Below are 19,575 nucleotides of genomic sequence, written 5' to 3'. Positions count from 1 at the left end.
TGCTGTCATTTTTAACCCTCAACATTCCTTCAACTGGAATGGAGGAAGGAGGAAAGAGGGAGCACCACGGGGTGTTTTACAAACCTAGGAGTAAGAAATATTTCCTAGGATTGAGCCTTCCATCAGTTCTTCAGTGATATTTTAAAGCCCTGTCCCCTGGCTGTGCTGGAGAACATTGTGCCTGTCTCCTCTTGCACTTTAGAGCCCAAAGAAGAGGGGGCAGCCTCATGGGTTGACAAGGACCGGCTCCCATTTCTGCCCAGACTTGCTTATGTCACTGTCGCCCGGAGCCCAGGGAGGAGAAGGAGGGTAAGTTGTGCCCGCCCCTGAAATGCCAGCCGCCCTGCGATTGGCTGCAGGGGCTCCGGCCCGGCCGCGGATTGGTCATCGCTGAGGGCTTGAAAGGTGGCTGAGAACATCGGACACCTCAGACGGCGCTGGCCCGGGATCAGACCGCGTCTCTGGCGAGACGCGCCCTCTGCCCGCCATGGCCCGGCTGTTGCGGGCGTCCTGCCTTCTCTCCCTGCTCCTGGCTGGCTTCGTCCCGCCGGGCCGGGGGCAGGAGAAGTCGAAGGTGAGTGAGCCTCGGGGGTGGGGGCCCGGCGGGACGAATAGAGCCCGTAGGTGTTCATCTGTCGGTGGCGAGACACCTTTCTTCCCGGACTCCCCTCCAGCAGAACCAACACCTGGTGCGCTGACCCTTAACTCTGGTTCCCCTCTCCGCCTCCGGGACCCCCACCCTGCGCGCCCGTGTCTTCGCAGTTTCATCAGTGGGAGATCTGGGTGCCCTGGGTGGGCAGAATGAATAGGGAGGAGGGTCACTCTCGCCGAGTTGACCCCGTCTACCGCACGGTTACCTCAGTGTCGCCTTGCTACGTGCGTGCCAAGACTGTCCCTTGCTACTCCCCTCCAGGAGGGCCTGAAGGGGGCGGGGGAACAGAAAAAGGCTAGAGACTCGGCGTCTGGGTTGGCTGCGGAGGTTCCCCGGGGAGACTGACAGGCAAGGAGAAAGGGAAGGAGCTGGGTGGTCCCCGACTGGAAGAATTGCGACAAGGGCTCTTCTAGCCCAGGAATTAACGCAGGTAGATATGCCCACTTGGGTTCCAGGGCGTTGGTAGAAGAGGCAGAGATCTGTGACAAGAAGCACTCTGGATTGGCAGTGCACAACCCCCAGGACCCTGGCTAGACCCTCAATCCTTTCTGGCCTCCGTTTGTCCATCTGTGGGGGGCGGGGTGGAGTGGGGAGGGTGGGGCAGGGGCACGATGAAGCTGATGGTTTCAGAGTGAATGCCTCGAGAAGCTGCAAAATCCACACGGTGCTCTGTGAAGGTCTGTCTGCGGCAGCCTTACTACCCACCACCCACTGCCCACAGCAGCCTGAGCAAACCTGGTAGTTGGAGAAAGTTGGGGACTGCCAGCTCAATAGGAAAGGCAGAATTTTGCTGAGCCTTCATCTATCCCCAGCAGCATGTGTGACCCTTAGCTAGAGTGGGGATGCTGAAGGCAAGAGTGGGGTGACCCAGCATACTTATCTCCTAGGATAGCACCTGTAAAAGTGGGCCCAGCAGACTGCTCTTCTCCCCCAGGGTGGGAGGCAGAAGCCAGGCTTAGGTATAGACCCAAAGAGAAAGATTTGTCTCCACCCTCCCAACACACACACACACAGACACACACACACACACACACATACCCCACATGCTTGTGTAAGCTCAAGCTTTGAGCTTCTGTCTTTCTAAAATCTTCTAGGTCTTTATTTTAAGATCTTAACAGTCCATAATTCTATTTCCAAGGTTCTATCTACTGTTCAATTAGCCCATTCCACACACAGGGTTCCTTCTGCATGTTTCTATCCCGCCATCCTCTCCTGTCCTCAGCTAAATCCTATTCAGTCTGTTTCTCTTTGGAGTAATCCTAGAAACTGGATGGCTATGAAGGCATTTCGCCCCCCGCCTTCCCCTTTGTATCCAGCCCCGTTCATTATCCCCAGCTCAAAAGGCATTTTCCAGGTTAGGGATGGGACTGAGTTTCAAGACTGTGATGTGGGGTAGAGGTAGGGGTAGGCAGGCCAGCACCATGGAGTCAGCCCTTGACTCTCAGTTTGGGGAAAGCCATAGACGATTGGGCACTGACTCGAGAAGGCTGGAGGGAAGAATGTGGACCCCATGAATAACTCATCACAGCTGTGGTTTCTTTGCAGGACTCTGGGGGAGGAATAGGTGGATTCAAAGAGAACAGGATGGGTATGGTCTAGAAAAGTCTTAGGGTGAGGTATGATTCTATCAGACGCAGCCGGTTAGGACTTGCTGACTAACGACAGTCTGGGCATGTCCATCTCTGCTCTCAGGCCCTTAGAGTCGAGATGTCATAGCTCCGGATTCTAAGACTCAACCACCTACCTTACCTCTGACTCCCAGCGCCAAGGGTAGGATGGTGGGGCACATGAAGAATGGGATGGGCAATAGGGGACAGTCTTGGAGGATGTCTGCCTCCTCCCAGCTCAAAGGGAGGAGCCGGATAATGAAGAAAATCCTCCTTCCCTTGCTGTGTCCCCTCTGCAGTCCAGCTTCAAGCTACCCAGGCTCCCTGTTCTTGCTGTGCAGAAAGACTCTGCAGAAGCTGGAGAGGGTAACAACAGCTGACGTGCATGGGATCCTAGTAACCGCTGGTTTCTAGGTGACTAAACGAGGCAGAGAGAATCATGGAACCGCAGGCTGACAGAGCTGAAGAGCCCTTAAGACAACACTGACTCTGAGCCCATCTGACAGGCGAGCAGCCAGAGCCCCACAGAAGGGAAAGGAGTCATCGCACAGAGTCAGAGTTCTGGCCAGGCGCAGGCTCCTTTCACCACCCCACACTTACGGCAGTGGTAGATGGGAGAGGAGAAAGGTCCAAGAGCAGAAGTCCAAGCCAGCCAGGGTTCTGGCTGAGACCCCCTCCAACTCCCAAGCCAGCAGCACTCTGCCATATTGCCCAGCCATGGCAGGACTGGAGCACCTGCACTGCCCACCCCCTGCCGCCTCTTCTGGCCTCCCTGTCTAAGGTGCGGGGTCTCTGGCATTCATGGGCCCCAGAGGAGGGAAGGGGGCCCACAGCTCACCTAAGAACAGCTCACAGCTCACCTAAGGCTCAGTCCTGATCTAGGCCATGGCTTCCACCACCATGGGCCACCCTCTGACCCCCCTCCGTCTGAACCCACAACCCTGGCCTCAGTGGCCCCGGTAGACAGCTTCGAGGCTCTGCCCTTATCCCTTCTCCTGGAGACACCTCGTAGCATCATCTTCTCTACACTGGCTGGGGACCACCAAAGCTTCTTCACAATAACGGAGGAACCTCAGGGCTTTTCCCTCTAGCTGTAGGAAGAATAATCACCATCTCCTGATGCGGGGATTTCTCTCCAAGAGGGTTTCAAGACCGTTTTGATTTGCACATAGATTCTTACAGCCATTTGGGGAGGCAGGTGGCATTATCCTCGCCCGTCAGCCCACTGAGGCTCAGAGAGTAAAAGTGACTCACTCGCCAGGGCCACAGAGCCAGCAAAGACTGAAAAGGCTAGTGAGAGGAGAGTCCCCTCGCCCCACCCCCATCCCGAAGCTGTGCCCAGAAGTGGGTCGTCCTGTTGTTTACAAGCTTCTGTTATTTCGACAACCTCTTGGCTTTTGTTCTCTTCATTTCCCAGAATTTGTCTTTGGATCAGGGTGGAGGGGTGAGCCGGGAGGCCTTGCCTTCCGGCTGCTGGACCTCTGCGGCCAACAGGGCTGGGTTTGTTGGGCTCTCGTTGTATTCTGTGGGGGAACTGACCCAGCTGGGGCCAGGGAGGCACAGGGGCTAGAGGAATTAGGGTTTGGACCTGCCTCCAGCACCCACCAGAAGTCACAGGGCATGGAATGCCAGTCTCACGGAAAACAGGGAGTTGGCACCGAAGCCAAGAAGAGAGCTTGCAGCTCTCTGGGAATGGCTTGTTGGGGGGAGCCCTACCTCGCCTGGCTCAGCAGGCCTACGACATTTCCCAGACTGAGATGGCTTTTCTACACCCTCCTGGGGCCACACCCCGCCAGCCAGATGACTCTCTTCACTCAGTCGGGCCCAGGTACCTCACCTCAACAGCAAGCCTTCCAGGACTGATGGGGAGGAGAGGGTGTGGATTTGCTTCTCTAACTCCCACCACCTGTCTCTGTCTCTCCTGACCTATAATGCTAGTTTGCACTTCATTTGCTTATTGTCTTGGCACCTCTCTCCTCTTCCATCACGGCCAGAGGTGACCTGATACAATGCTGGCAATCATCTTCCTTTCCCATCATGACCAGCGCTGCTGCTGACTGTGTGATGGCTGTCAAGACACCCTTTCAAGAGTAGACCCAGGTTTTCATGGCCTGTACCAGAGCTGGGGTGGGTGTAGAGTGGAGTGGGACGCAATGCCCTGCTGGTTGGCAGTGGTCCCATTCCTCCTTCCCCGCTGCTGGTGACGCTGGCAAGCCATCACGGTTGAGCATAGCTGATCCAGCTCAAGGTTCTCATCTTGGAGAAAGAGGAAACTGAGGCCCAGAGAAGAGAAAGGGCTAGCCCCGGACCGCACAGGGAGTTAGTGGAGAGCTGGATGTGGAATCCAGTTCTCCCACCTGAGTCCATTGTCCGATACTTGTTCTGGATTTGACTGGGGCGCAGCAGCCGGGCACAGAGGAAGACATACCGGTCATCCCAGCTGCACACTTACAGAGAACATCTCCCATGGGCGAGGCCCTGTTGCTTTCTCCTTCCCAGCACACCAAATCCTTCTGGCAGGGCTCTCCCCTTCCTGGCTCCTCCTACTTCCCTATATTTTAGCAACAGCCTCAGCTTTCCAGTCCTCCAGATCTGAATCACCCCTCTCCACACGGCCCCTTCCTCCCTTCTGTTCAGCTCCTCCTTCACAATGCGGTCGTTCAGGCCCACATCGTCACCTGCCTGGCTGGTTGCAGCGGCCGCCCCAGGAGCCTCCAGCAGCGCCTCCCATAAGGCAACCACCTATTCCGGCACGGTCTCTGTCCGGGCCTGGCAAAATGTTTACATGTGAGCACGGGAGGCGAAGTAATGGTCACAATAAGCAGTATGGCAGGGTTCCACACACTCATCAGCTGATTAAGTGCTTTCGTAAGCACTCCCTTGCACAAGGAAGTAGACCTCAGTTCTGGTCCAGTTCCAGTTCTCGGAGTGGTCTTGGGCAAGTCACTCTCCCTGTTGGTATCTTTCATGATCTTGAAAATGGAGATGCCCAGGTTCCCTTCCGACTCTCACCGCTCCCTGGTGCTGGTCTTCCTCTGTTCCAGACGGACTGCCACGCTGACGTGAGCGGCACCATCTATGAGTACGGAGCCCTCACCATCAACGGGCAGGAGTACATCCCCTTCAAGCAGTACGCTGGCAAATACATCCTCTTTGTCAACGTGGCCAGCTACTGAGGCCTGACAGGCCAGTACATTGGTAAGAGCCCAGCCCTGCTCCCCTGCTGTGGGGCTCTTTCTGCCAGTTGGGCACATTTTAATCACAGGAGCTTTTTTGGTGCAAGTGGGAAGGGGTGACCGTGATCATGAGATTCCAAGCCCTGAATCCCAATTCTATTGCCTTCCATATTTCCGTGAAGATGACTATTTAAGCCTGAGGTCTGATTGCCTTCAGATTATGTTCTAGAAGATTCCCAGTGACCCTTCATCCCTGGGCACCCCAACTGCCCTGAAAGCAGAGGGATGGAGGAGATTGGGTCTGTGCCTGGAATGGTCTTCCAGTGGAGTAAGAGATGGTAGCTTTATCCTGCTGAGAATTTCCCATCTGCCCTCGTGCTTCTGTTGGCCCCCATGTGGAAACCAGGCAGTTAGACCGAGGCCCCGAGTACGTGTGTCAGTGGCAATCCCAGGTCTTTCACCCAGGTTTCGTGATCCTGGTATCCTCACTCCCCTCTGCTGAGCCGGGGCAAGGAGACAGCCAGGGGGAACAGGCAGGCCAGAAGCATCTGACCGCACCCACAGGAAAATGTCGTGGGGCCGAGCACAGTCCACTAGCAGGGTTGGGGGGAAGCAAGGGCAACCTGACCCCGAATGTCTGCCCGGCAGTTTCAGGCAAATTCCTGGAAGTGGAATGATGGTGGGCTGGATGGCCCAGTGGGCACTGGGTACTCTTGTCTAGAATACTTCTGTCCAGCCCTTGGAATAGAGCAGAGCGTGTTTGTGCAAGAGATGGGCTGGGTGCTGGCACTGAGGGAACTGGGGAGCTGGGCCAGGGCCTCCCTTCGATTCCCAAACTGCCAGGAAGTCCTCTGCCTTCTGCCCAGGGATGTATGGCTCTTGCTCTAAGAAACTCAATCTTGAGAGTCCTGAAGGAGCCCTCAGCCTACTGGCCCAGTGGCAGCAGGCAGCTGACTGACTACGGATTTGAGAAAGGGCACTGCTCTTTCCTCCCCAGACCTCTAACCCAACCAGACTGGTCAGGAGAATGGGGCTTGTATCCCAGCCTTGTCACACTCCCTGGGCCATCTTGGGCAAGGCCCTTCCCCTGTGAGGCCTCGGTGATTTCAGCTCACAGTGGGTGAGCAGGTAGAGTTGTGCGGATGAGGCAGGGGTCCTTGATAGTCTACCTTCATCTCTGCTCTCCCTCTCCCTGGCCCAGAACTGAATGCACTACAGGAGGAGCTTGAACCATTTGGCCTGGTCATTCTGGGCTTCCCCTGCAACCAATTCGGAAAACAGGAGCCAGGAGAGAACTCGGAAATCCTACCCAGCCTCAAGTGAGTGCTTGCTTGCTTGGTGTCCTGAGAAAGTTCCCCTGAGAAAGCACAGCCCCCCTGTGCCCCAGCCGAGGTGCCAGGCCTCTCTTGCATTGGACCCTACTCGTGATGGGTACTTAGCCACCAAGAACTACACTCCTCTTCCAGGAACCCCGGTCACTGGCATGAACGGAAGAGCGGTCGGACACAGGGATGACTGTGTGTGCACGCATGATGGGATGGCGGGGGTGGGGGTGGGGCGGGGAGAGTGCACGCAGGGGACAGGGTTACTGAGAAGGTACCAAACCAGAAAAAGAAGCTTGCACACCCACACCATGCCTATGCCCATTCAGTACTCATCAGCTCCCACTGCCTGGTGAGGAATAAAATCCAGATTCCCAACGCCCCCTCCCCGTTCAGTCCCTTCTTGTCATCTCTGAGCCCTAGGCCCCATCTCCTTGGGACCCACATAAGAACATTCCTTGCAGGTATGTCCGACCGGGTGGGGGCTTCGTCCCCAATTTCCAACTCTTTGAGAAAGGCGATGTGAACGGGGAAAAAGAGCAGAAGTTCTACACGTTCCTGAAGGTGAGTGCACAGCCACCCCTGTGGGAGTCGCTCAGCCCGGCTGACCCTGGTTCTGGACAGAGCTGCAGTCACTCCTGGCTCCAGCCCATGCGGAGACAAGGCCCGTGCCACCCGCCCCCACTTCTGGGCCCCTGGGGGGGATTTCTTGGCATCTATCATTCCAACCATAAGGCTTGGCAGACCCTAGGATCTCAACAGCCCATTTTATAGATAAGGCCCAAGCAGGGCCCCAGAAGGGACAACCTGCTAGAGCCAAAGCCAGTCCTGGGATTCCATTGTCAACTCAAAAACTGGTGCTCTTTGCTCAGTGCCAGGCTTCTCCTACCTCCACCCCGGAAGGCCTGGAGAGGGAGGGTGGGAAGGGCCCCAAGCAGGGTTGACGCTCTTATCCCCGCTGCAGAACTCCTGCCCTCCCACCTCAGAGCTCCTGGGCTCACCTGACCGCCTCTTCTGGGAGCCCATGAAGGTCCATGACATCCGCTGGAACTTTGAGAAGTTCCTGGTGGGGCCAGATGGTGTACCCATCATGCGCTGGTACCACAGGACCACGGTCAACGCCGTCAAGATGGACATCCTGGCCTACATGAGGCGGCAGGCGGCTCTGGCGGTCCAGGGGAAGTAAATCAGACCTGCCCCACCCCGTGTCCACCGTGCAGGGGCTGGGGAGGGACTCCGTTCGGGAAGGAATCCATTTCTCCAACCACACCACACTCCCACCATAGACCCCTTGCTATTACACCAAGGCCCCAACCTGACACGAGCATGTGCGTACAATTGCGTCTGTACCGCTATGCACGTGGGTGTCTGCACACATGCCTACAGGTGTGTGTGACCACGTGTATGCATGAGTGAACAGCCACCTGTGTCTACCTGCGTGAAAACGGGGAATGCGTACCATATGTGTACGCACAGCTGTGCGCTACAGAGTGCGAGAAAATACCTCCCCTTTCTCTCCAATTCTGACCCCCATAACCATTCACTTTCAGCTGAGCCCACGGTAAAACCAGCTCTAGATCCAACTGTTCTGTTCTGACCTAGACCTCAGCTTTGGGGCCAGCATCTCCCATTGCCTCCAAGTATCACCACTGAAGGGCCCAGAAGTTTCTGGGTCTACCACACTGCCCAGTCTCCCTACTCTCCACCATGTAGCCCCTCTCCTTCCTGAAGGGCCCTCCCAAGCCCCCTACCCCACCCCATAGTGCTCCCTGAGAGCAGCCAAGGCAGATGTGAGAGCAAGGGCCACGTTCCCCGTGTCAGGAATGGCATCTCCATGAAGGAGGGGCCCGAAGCCCTTATGGGCGGACCTCCCCCGAGCCTGTCTGAAGGGCCAGCCCTTAGTGCATTCAGGCTGAGGCCCCTGGGCAGGGATGCCACCCCTGCTTTTCTGGAGGATGTGCCCTCTCCCCTCACCCTGGTCCCTGGCATTAGACCCCAACCCCCACCCCCGGTCTGCCCAGTAAAGGCCTTTCTGCAACAGCTGAGCCTACTGTGGTGCTTCCTCCATGGGGCCACCCTCGCTGGGTTGGGTGGTGGGGCAGGGCGGGGGGGTGGGCGGGGAGTTGGGGGAAGAAGAAAGAGATGGAGGGAGTGCTTCGGGCCCCTGCTGTTTGGTTTCTACCTAGACCCACTCTGCTTCTCTAACTTGGCATTTGGACTTTACAAAACCAGTTCCCATCCACACTCACTCCCTCCCACAATTCTCCAGGCAGCTGGGGCTGAGACGAGGTCGTCCATGTGACAGGTGAGGAAACAGCCTCACCAAAGGGCCGGCCTTGCCCACTGCCCCCTGACCTGTGAGGGGCAGGACTGGAATTTAAACCCAGGTCACCTGACTCTCAGCCCAGACTCCTTCCACTGCCCCTGGGTGCCTCACCTTCGGAGAGGCTCAGAGCAGAGCCCCGGGGCTATCTGCCAAGAGCCCTGGTGATGCTCTCAGGGGACTAGGGGAACGGGCCCAGAAAGCAGCACCCTCATTGACGGGGAGGGGGACGCTAGCCAGGGCATAAAAGAACACAAATCATAGAACACTGATCTTCAACTTGGATTTATGTCCAAGATTCGTGCAAACAGCTGCCCAGGGACAGCCAGCCACCCTGATCTGGGCCTCTGGCACCCCAAGCCTCCAGCTTCACGGTGGGCCGCCCAGCACATGTGGCTGGCGGGGCCTTCATCCCAAGCTGCCATGGCGCTGGCAAGGCTGCCGTGGGTGAAAGTGGCCCTGCAACAGGACGCCTGTCATTCTCTCCTGCTTCTGGGAGCAAACCCGCTCTTCCCGCAGCTCCTCAGAGGGGAAGGCTTGGGCACGGGGCGGGTCCAGCTACTACAGAGCTTGAAGCAAAAATTACACACATGAATGGGACATGTTCCACAGAGGGGCTGGAACCACTTCCAGGGAAGTTTCAAAAGGAAGAGGTCTCCACTGCACCCCTCTCTTGAGACTGAGGTTCCCCAGTGATTCCACAAAGCATGGCAGGTCAAAGTCGGATGAGGCCTCTCGCCACCTGGTTGCAAGGTAGTGAGTTTCTCCTGGTCACCCCGAAGGAGAGGCCAAATGGAAGCCTTCCGGGTGGAGCCTCTCCAGTCTGGAAACAGTTTACTTCGGGCTGGGGCACAAGCCAGTGGCCCATCAGCCTCCCATCCAGCCAAGGCTCTGGCCACACAGAGAACATGGCCTCTAGTTTTTCAGCAGTCTGAGATCAGGTGGCTCTGTAAAACGAAGGTGGAGCCAAGTGACATAATCTGGTCTCACTGAGGCCCCTCACGGTCATTTTTCGTAGACTCTAAATAAAGAAAAACGTTGAAGATTTTAAAAATGATGGGGTACAGGAGGTTTCAAAGGCCTACGGAAACCAGCAAGTAACAATGGAAATCACAGAGCTGAGTGCTGCTGAGCGCCAGGCCCTGGGCTAGGACCTTAGGTACATCTGTCATTCAATCCTTGCCCTGCCCTCTGAAGCAGGCAGATTATTTTCCCTTTATGGAGGAGGGAGTAAGGGCACAGAGAGATTTTTAAGAATTTGCCTAAAGTTCCAGATTTAGGAAGTGTTTGAGCTTAGCCCGTCTGGCTCCAGATCCCAGAGGTGGAGCAGATCTCGGGGTGGGGACAGCCCTGCCCATTCGCCCCTCATCCCAGCAGCATCCCAGGGGCTCCACACAACCTCTAGGGCTCTGCCAGGAACCATGAGAAAACAGCTGACCAGCCTGATGCCTCCTCCCAACCGCAGTGCCTCCATGTCATCCTGCAGCCCCTGCTTGCATACCTTTTGTGAGGGGCCCTCTCCCTCCCGGCAGAGCAGGCTCTGGCTCGGCAAAGCCATAACCCATGGAAAACACCTGTTTATGCTGAGAAGGACTCGGCTCCCCTGCTCCCTGCCAGGAGGCAAGGGAGTGCCTTCGGCCCCGTAGAGCCCCACGGAAAGCAAAGGCAGTCACTGGGGCCCTGGAGTCCTCCTGTGACCTGTGAACCAACCTCTGGTCCTCAGCTGCTGCTGGTCGGCACCATGACCGGATGGAGCTTTTCAAAGTGCAGATCTGATCTCTTATGCCACTCTGCTTTAAACATGTCCAAGGGGGGCACATCATCGCTAGGATAAAGACTAGCCCCGCTGTCCATCATCTGCAGGTTCCTGTTCAGCCTGGACCCACCTACCTTCCTGACCTTGCCTCACCCAGCTCTCCTTCCCCACCTTGTCCTCGGCTTCTCCAGTCTTCTCTGGCCTTCTCTCCATCCTCCAGTTGGCTTCCCTTCTCCCCTCCCTCCCACCAGGGCCTTTGTATTTGTCATTTCTCTGCAAGTACATCCTCCATTGTTCCCCCTTTGCCTGGTTAATGCCATGCGCTCTGAGGGTCCCGACTCCAACGTCGCTGCCCCCGGGCCCAGGTCAGGCCACCCTGCTAACTGCTCTCATAGAAACCTGCTCTCCTTCCTTCAGGGCACCTAAGTGCAATCAAAGGCCCGTCTGTGTGACTTTGTGTGTGTATTTTATTCATTTCTTCCTCCCTCACTAGGCAGTAAGCTCCGCAAGGGCAGGAACCATTATCTGTTTGTACTCACGTGGCTTCCCTGGCACCCAGCAGAGCACCTGGCATTTGGACACCACACTCAGATAAATGAATGAATGACTTCAACCCCCTCCCTCCGCAGTCACCTCCCCATCCTCTCAACACTGTTGTGGAACGTGAGGTCTCTCTTCCACCAAGAGCAGAAGGTGGTGACATCATCCCCAGACTGGGGCGTTCCTGGCAGGTAAGAGTATCTCCCCAAGGAGAATGCAAGACGCAGGACTAGACCGCGCTCACCTGGTTCCACAGGCCTGGCTGTGGGCGAGTCCATCACTTGGGAGCTCTGATTGCGCATGCCTCCACAGGGCGGCCGCCAGGTGTATTCTGGCTGCAACGAAAGTGGTGCTTAGTAGTCAATAACCACACTCAAAAGTGACAGTAGCGGCCACCACGCCAGCACAGCACTGAACACGTGCTAATCCAGTACGACTGAGTCCTGAGGAAAACCCAGGGGGCCATCCCCATTTTACAGGTAAGGACACTGAGGCTCAGAGGGGTTAAGAAACTTGCTGAAGGTCATCTAGCTAAGAAGGTAGCCAAGCTTTGGTTCTAGGTCTCTATAACCCCAGAGCCCTTCTCCTAAGCCCCGCACTCCACTCCAGTGTAGATTGCCAAGCGGATGTGTGTAAGGACCGGGCAGAGCAGAAGAAGCTGGAAGAGAGGCCAGGCAGGAGGCACTGCCACTGTCCGGGTGGGAGCAGGGATACCAAAGCAGATGGAGCGGACGGGACAGGGGCCAGGAGCTCTTTGGAGAAAGAATGATAAGCAAATAAAAGGAAAGAAAGAAGGGAGGGGAGGGGACAGGAATGCAAGGGAAACTGGGAAAGGGGAAAAGAGAAGGAAAGCAAAGGGGGGAATGCATGGTGAGGGCCTGGTACCTGGTTACAAGTGCAAGTTCTAAGAAAAAGTCAAACCCAAACTCTGATCCCCGTGGCCTGCCTGGTTGGAGGGAGCCGTCCTTCCTGCCCTCCCTCTGAGCCTTTTCTGTCCTATACTGGAGACCCTGAGCAGCTTTGGGCTGGACGGTCCTGCCTGGCTCTGGGTATCTGCCTGCACACCACAGTGCTGTTCAGCCAAGAGCCAAGGATGCAGTCTCAGACCCCCTCACTTGACCTCGCCCTCTGCAAAATGCGTGGGCTGGCCTCTCTGTGTGTTCTGAAGGGGGGACACAGACTCACCAGATGGAAGAGGCGTGAGTTTGGGAGTGGGGGTGGGTGCTCCATGGCCATGGGGGGCGGAGGGTAGCGGATCTGGGACCAGTCCTCAAAGCCGTGGTGTGGTACCATGGCTGGCATGGGCGTGTAGGCATAGGGGTAGGCCCCGCACAGATGCTCTGGGTGGGGCTCCAGGTGGTAGCGCTCCGCCGAGGCCTGCAAGAAATGTTGACATTGGGCTCTAGCCTGTGACAGGCCATCCCCAGTGACACCCGTCTCCTCTCCCTTTCTCTACTTGGTATCTTAGTTCTCTGAAGGCTGGCAGATGGGCACAGGTGGCTGGGTACTGGGACACAGGTGGCCGGTACAGGGGCACAGGTGGCTGGTAGATGGGTACAGGTGGCTGGTCGATGGGCACAGGTGGCCGGTACATGGGCACAGGTGGCCAGTACAGGGGCACAGGTGGCCGGTCGATGGGCACAGGTGGCCGGTACAGGGGCACAGGTGGCCAGTACAGGGGCACAGGTGGCCGGTCGATGGGCACAGGTGGCCGGTACAGGGGCACAGAATATCCACCGATGACAGCTCATGTGTGCCGAGCACCTACTCTGTACCAAGTACTGTTTGAAGTGCTCGACTTGCATTACCTCCTGAATTAGCTGGACAGCTGAGCAGACACTGCCCCTCCCCTCAGACGGTAGCTCCCTGAATAAGGGAAGATGAGGTAAGTGCTGCTTCCTCCCTCAAACCTCCTCACCTTTGCTTTCCTCTTCTGCTGTTTGAGGGCTTCTTTTGTCTTCTCCTCATCTTTGAACGCTTTTAGCTGAGAGAAGGAGGGAGGGAGAGAAGACTGTTGGCACACGTGCTTCCTGGCCAGGCCTGGACCCAGGCCGTAAGCAGCCCCAAGGGCTGACGGACTGATGCACGGGGCCAGCACTCTCGGCGGCCCGCCTGGCCCAGCCCGGGGAAGGAAGGCCCCCATGGGGCAGAGCACAGCCCCGGCTGGTGGCTGCAGGTGAGGCCTGCTCACCGTGGGTGGTCTGAACACAGGTCAGGAGGGTTCACACGAGCCTCCTATTGCTGTGCATCCCCATTAACACCCTTTAGTTCCATTCAGTGAGAGAGTGGGGGCCTCTGACTGTGGGGGCGGGAGTCAGAGGTCAGAGAGGGGAAGGGACTTGCGGAGGTACGCAGAAATCTGGTAGCAGAGCTGGAAGAACCAGTGCGTGTCCTGACTTCCAGTCTCACCAGGGACCCTCCGATCCACACCCCTACCCTGTGAGGACAGGCTGGTTGCTCCTTCCTGGGCCCAGCTGCTCTCACCTGGGCATTGGACAGGGTGACTTGGGCCTGCAGTTTCTCCACCTGCTTCTTCAGCTCTTCCTTCTCCTCATTCATTCGTTCTCGATCACTGCGCTCCCTCTGGAAGTCCTCCTCAAAGATCTTCACCTGGAGGGGAACAGAGTGGAGGGGAGGGGTGGGGAAGATGAGGGAGGAGGGGCTCAGACCGCTCTGGCCTCCTGCTGGTTTCACCCCATCCTCACAGACATTGTGAAGAGGGGAACGGGTGTACCTCTGGCTCCCCACCCCCACCTGCAAACAGAATAGATCTGGGTCCCTCTATTTTATATTCTGGGCTTCAACATAGGCCTTTATTTAAACAAGGTATCTGTGGCTTAAAAAAAAAAGGGGGTCACAAGCCCCCAACCAGTCCAATCCTTTCATTCTGCTAACGCCCCCACGAGAGGCGAGGCCACAGGCCCAGAGTGTGGGTGCAAGACTGGAGCTTGTCTCCTGGCTCCCAGAGGACCTACAGAACTCTCCCAAGGCTTCGAGGGTGCCTCGCGGCTCCCTGCCTCTGAGCCTGCACTTTCACATCCCGCTGCAGACCAGTGAGACACTGGCCGGGTCAGAGATGGTTTACGAGGCTCCAAAGCATGACATCAAATAGAAACACGTGGGCGAGCCCTAGCCTTTCCAGTTTCCTTTCAGTCCTTCCGTGCCCCTCAAGGAGAAAGTCTCCATTTATGCTCTCCTGTCTTTAACATCTTTCCAGTACTTATTAATTTCCCTTCCCTTTCCCTCAAAGAGGACTCAAGTTCAGAGTCTTCATCAGGCAATAGTATCTAGTGAGAGTTTAATAATACTGTTTTTCTTTTGCTGTATTTATTGCTTATAGTTACTTTCCACTTGTGGCAAATTATAAACAGTGTTTTCCATTTATAGTAGTGATATAAAGCTCCTTTTTAAATACATTTATTGAAAGTAACTTATTTAGGGGGCGCCTGGGTGGCTCAGTCGCTCAGCGTCTGCCTTCGGCTCGGGTCATGGTCCCGGGGTCCTGGGATCGAGCCCCGCATCGGGCTCCCTGCTCCGCGGGAAGCCTGCTTCTCCCTCTGCCACTCCCCCTGCTTGTGTTCCCTCTCTCGCTGTGTCTCGGTCAAATAAATAAATAGTCATTAAAAATAATAATAATAAAAAAACAAATAAAAAAAGAAAGTAACTTATTTAAAATTTATTTTTTTATTATTTTTAAAAAGATTTTTATTTATTTGACAGAGAGAGAGAGAGAGAGAGAGAGAGAGCACAAGCAGGGGCAATGGCAGAGGAAGAGGGAGAAGCAGGCTCTCCGCTGAGCAAGAACCTGACACAGGGCTCGATCCCAGGACCCCGGGACCATGACCTGAGCCAAAGGCAGATGCTCAACCGACTGAGCCACCCAGGCGCCCCTAAAATTTATTTTTAAAATATTAGGTAAATAATAGCACAACTGGGGTAGAGAGATGGTTAACTCAAAAAGGTGGCAGAGGAATGACCTAGTTAGGGACCCAGTGCTAGAAAGGATAAACCTATAACCAGACAGGGGTCCAGGCCAGCAGCCAGAATGTGGACTACTAATTAGAGCTTCCACATGACGCCAAGCCCATCGTGGGTCCTCAGGAATGCTCCAGCTCCCCACTCAGCACCTACCTGACCTCCTACCTCTCGGGCTCACCTGCTGTTTCAGCAATTCGTTCTGCGTGATCAGCTCCTGTTTCCTTAGGAGGCCACCAGCTCCTTCTGGGCCCCCAAATGCTGCTGGTGGAGAGGAGGGGGAGGCCTGGATGCTCAGTGCTTCCTCCAGGGCCTGGGATCGAGAAGAAGGGAGACAGGCCCATTAGCAGAAATCCTGGAAGTCCGGCCGCGTCGGAAAGGTCATCTTCAGTGACCCCCTTCCTGACATGAGTGACAATAATAACTGCCACCACCAGGACTACTTAATAAGTGCTACCGTACTTATTTACACTATACACACATCATTTCATTGGATCCTCTCCATGGTCCTATGAAGAAAGATTATGATCGTCACCCCCATTTGACAGACGTGAAAACTGAGGTTCAGAAAACCATGATGTGTCCAAAGTCACACAGCTTCTAAGCAGGCTAACTGGGGGGGGGGGGTCCTCACATAGAAGGGAGAATCTCCCCTTCCCTGAGCAGGTGCAGCTCAATTCCTAGCACCCAGACCTAGAGAGAATATTAAGCCCTTCGGGGAAGCTTCCATGTCCTCAACCACTGCCTTGCCCTCGGATTCTTGAGCTTTCCAAACCCATGGTTACCAAGCCAACTTTTCTGTCCCCAGCTCTTCTCTAGTTAGATTACACTGGAATTTAATTTTGACTTATTTAATATTTTGCCTAAGCCCGAAAATGGGCTGAAACATCACCAAACAACATTTTGAAAACAGAAAAGAAAAACACCCTTCTACCGTGCTCACAAAATCCTTCCCTTTATGGAAGCAGCATGCTCAGAACTTAAGAGGTCTCTATTAACCGGTTTTCCCTTTAGCTCGGTGAGCGTGGTATTTGAGAACTCTGGAACCCTGCTCAGGACCCACCACGCTCATCGCCGCCTGGACTTTAGCCCCTGGCGCAGTGGGGCTTCTGCTTGCCACGCATTAGCAGTGCCCACAGTGCCTCCCTAGACAGTGGGGGATAAAGAAAACCTCCCCCAGCTTGGACTTGGGCCCCCACTTAGTCTCCTTGACTCTCCCGGAAACCCATGGAGACTGCTGAGCCGAGAGTACGCCCTGGACGCTGCAAGGGGAAGTCATGGCTCTATTTTATCCTCCTGCTTATGTGCCTATTTTTTAGATGAGAAGACTGAGGTCCAGGGACCGAGAGACACTTGCCTGAGGTCACAAGCAAAGCAGTCACCCACACGTGTGTCTCTGTCCCCCGCAATGCCAGGGAAACCCGGAGGGCAGTGATCCAGCCTGAGTGACCTCTAGCATCTGGCACCATGCGCAATCCCGTGCCTGGATTTAGGCCCCCCAAGTCCCCCAGCTCAGGACAGGTCATTCTTTTTTCTGAGAACAGGTCCCAAGGTTCCCAAGACTCAGCAAAATCAATGCTTATCAAACCCCAAAACCAAACAGAAAGGGTTCCCCTAGCAGGGCTGGGGCCCAGTGAATATGCCAAACTCATGCCGAAGCCTACTGCGGGCAAGGCCAGGGGGCGGGGGAGGCAGACAGACAGGAAAGGAGGCAAAGATGAACCACAGACAACTCCTCCAGGCTTGCGGAGAACGTTTCCTTTCAAAGCTTCCTCTTGTTAGCTCGCTCCTTTAACCCCCGGGCCGGAAGGTGTCCAACCAGGGGCTCAGATGGCAAAACCGAGGCTTGGAGAGGCTGGAGTGGCTAAGCTGGGATTAGAACCAGCCCCCAGAGCCGGCCTCACCCCCACCCACTGGCCCTGGCTCAGAGCAGTGGGCCTCTGCTTTAAAACCCAGCCTCCACCCGGATGCCCCGTCTCCCTGGGTCCCGGTTCTCAAGGGCAGGAAGCCTCGGGCCTCTGCTCCTCCACTCCCTCCAGCAGGTGTTTCCTGACCGTGCGTTTGGTGCCAGGCACTGTGCCAGGTGCTGGGGGCCCACGGGCTGGTGAAGAGGAGGCCCTCCGCCCACCCCCGGGGGCGGGGGGGAGGGCAAACCGTCAAACGGGCCGTCGGAGGAGCTGCAAGGCGCGCACCTTGTTGAGCCTCTGGATCTCCTTTTCCTGGTAATCCCGCTGCCGGGTGAGCGGGCTCAGCTGGTCCTGCAGGTACTTGACCTTCTGGCGCAGCTCCTTGGCCTCTGCCGTCAGCTGCTCCTTGTCGGCCTGCAGGGGACACAGCACCGGTCAGCAGAGAGCCCCTCCGGGAGGCCTGAAAGGCCCGCACCGTCTGATGGGGGCATCAGCCGTGCCTCCTCTCCGCCTCTCCCTCAGCAGGCCCCAGTGCTCACGTGAAGACAGCGTGCAGGGCGTCAGGGCCGCAATGCCCACACCGTCCTGTCCTCAAGGAAAAGGCAGCTCGGTTCAGTGAAAGACTCTGGGTTCTGATACCAGCAACTCTGCCAACAAGCTGGGACCTTGGCCACCATCACAGTACTCTCTGGTCTATGTTCCCCTATCTGCCATGGGTTGGGGGCTCTTAACAGGAGTCACGGATGGGCGTCAGGAGGTCTGTGCGCCCCAAAACGGGATGCAAAATTTGCCTGTGCAATTTTCTAAGGGGAAGAGCCACAGTGTCCACGAGATTTGCACGGGGTCTTCTGTGATGCACAGAAGTGACCGACCACTGAGGACACTGAAAGGACCTTTTAGCTCTTACAGCCTCTAAGCCTAGGAGAGAAGACACTTAAATAAATGCAGCATAAAAGGTAGAGAGCGTTCCTCCGCAGAGGAACAAGGTACCGCGAGGTGAAAAGAAAGAGCGCCACAGCTGAGAAGAAACCAGGGAGGGCTTCCGGGTGGAAGCCCCGCTCCCACGCCCACTATGGAACAGCCAGGGATCCTTCACTGCAGAGGGCCACAGCTGGACTGGCCCTTAAGAGAGCATCAAATCCTAATCCCTGATGTGATGGCAGATGAATGTCCAGAGAGGAGACGTGACTTACCTAAGGCCACACGGTGAGCTGGGGCTATAAGCCAGGTCTCCTAATTCTGGCGCTCCCTCTCCCCTTGCGAGTCAAAGGAAGTGTTTCAAATAGGGGAGGTCAGCCAGAGATCGGGGAGAGCAGCCTTGGGAAGACCTTGTGGGAGGTGTTCTGGACTCCCACTTGAGAGGCTCCAGGATTAGCATGGCCTCTATCACCATGTGTCCTTAACACAGGGCCACCTCCCCCCCAGCTAACAGGGAGGACTGTCCCATCCCGGGGACTTATCTCACCCACAGATGCAAGCTGGGGGAAGGGACAAAAGAGCCAGGGGTCCGGTGGACAGTCGTAGATGTGACTGCACTCGGAGAAAAGACAGGCAGGGTCCTCCCTAACACACACACACGTTCAAGGCAAGGGGTGGTCACTGAGGCAAGCTGACCCCTCGGATAAAGCCCCGGGGCGTCACATGCTGACAGAGGGAACTCTGAAATGCAATCCGTGTTGAAAATGTCCATTTTTAAGCTAGGCCAAAGCAGCCTGTGCCCAGTTCCCACGAAGGGGAAGACACTATGACATACATACAATCTTCCAAGTCTGGGGGCCCCATGGCCTTTCCTCATTAAGCTGGCCCAGGATCCTGGAGGCCTTGGCTGCTATCAGTCACACACTGACGGATCAGATGCAATTTCTTCAGGACACCTGCTCCTGGCCCCCCTCACACTGACCTGGTTCCCCTTTACGCCCTCCCCCTGCTCCCTGGAACTTCTCCTGTGATACTTGAACACACCTGTTCATATTTGTTTCTGCAGTGACTTGTTTCCCGTTTCTTCCCCACCCGCTGATCTGTTCCCCGCTGAGTCTCTATGCCCAGCACGGCGCCAAGTGCACGCTCTGTTGAACAGTGGCTAGACGAGTGAAGAAAGGGAGCTCTAATATTTGAGCCCCCCCCCCCTCCCCAAACAGCCATCACTACTCTAAACATTCAGCAGCAGCCCACTCCCATCAAGCACCCGGGCAGCCTGCGTGTGTCTCCTTTATACTCTGTGCTTCCCTGTACTGTCCCCTGGTCCGCACCATTTTAGGTGAACAAAAAGCTCTTCTGCATGCAAACACGAAAATATGGAAAGCGAGAGCTGATCCAA

The 19,575-nt window shown here is 55.9% G+C and overlaps 2 protein-coding genes across 9 annotated transcripts in view; one reads left to right on the top strand and one right to left on the bottom strand.

The window, feature by feature from the left end:
* The first annotated feature begins 421 nt into the window (after positions 1-421).
* Positions 422-8,797, top strand: GPX3 (glutathione peroxidase 3). Its single transcript, XM_028106634.2, has 5 exons — positions 422-574; positions 5,304-5,457; positions 6,637-6,754; positions 7,222-7,321; positions 7,722-8,797. Exons 1-5 carry the CDS (start codon positions 488-490, stop codon positions 7,941-7,943), a joined length of 681 nt encoding a protein of 226 aa, XP_027962435.1. The 5' UTR covers positions 422-487; the 3' UTR covers positions 7,944-8,797.
* A 552-nt stretch (positions 8,798-9,349) lies between these two features.
* TNIP1 (TNFAIP3 interacting protein 1) overlaps positions 9,350-19,575 on the bottom strand; it is a 44,009-nt gene continuing 33,783 nt past the window's right edge. For 5 of the 8 annotated variants that reach the window (XM_028106645.2, XM_028106647.2, XM_028106650.2 and 2 more), the window contains 7 exons: positions 17,544-17,672; positions 15,533-15,664; positions 13,861-13,986; positions 13,295-13,360; positions 12,562-12,753; positions 11,621-11,711; positions 9,350-10,101 (listed from right to left, as the gene is read on the bottom strand). In XM_028106645.2, the coding sequence (XP_027962446.1) occupies positions 10,067-10,101; positions 11,621-11,711; positions 12,562-12,753; positions 13,295-13,360; positions 13,861-13,986; positions 15,533-15,664; positions 17,544-17,672 (771 nt within the window). In that variant the 3' untranslated portion in view covers positions 9,350-10,066. The remainder of the gene's footprint in view (positions 10,102-11,620; positions 11,712-12,561; positions 12,754-13,294; positions 13,361-13,860; positions 13,987-15,532; positions 15,665-17,543; positions 17,673-19,575) is intronic. The other 3 variants (XM_028106646.2, XM_028106649.2, XM_028106648.2) reach the window with 3 other exon arrangements.

Source organism: Eumetopias jubatus, unplaced genomic scaffold (assembly GCF_037043125.1).
Source record: "Eumetopias jubatus isolate StellerSeaLion01/CBP00866 unplaced genomic scaffold, mEumJub1_p1.0 scaffold_5, whole genome shotgun sequence".
In the NCBI taxonomy this organism is placed as follows: domain Eukaryota; kingdom Metazoa; phylum Chordata; class Mammalia; order Carnivora; family Otariidae; genus Eumetopias; species Eumetopias jubatus.
This window is presented reverse-complemented; position numbering and strand designations above follow the sequence as displayed.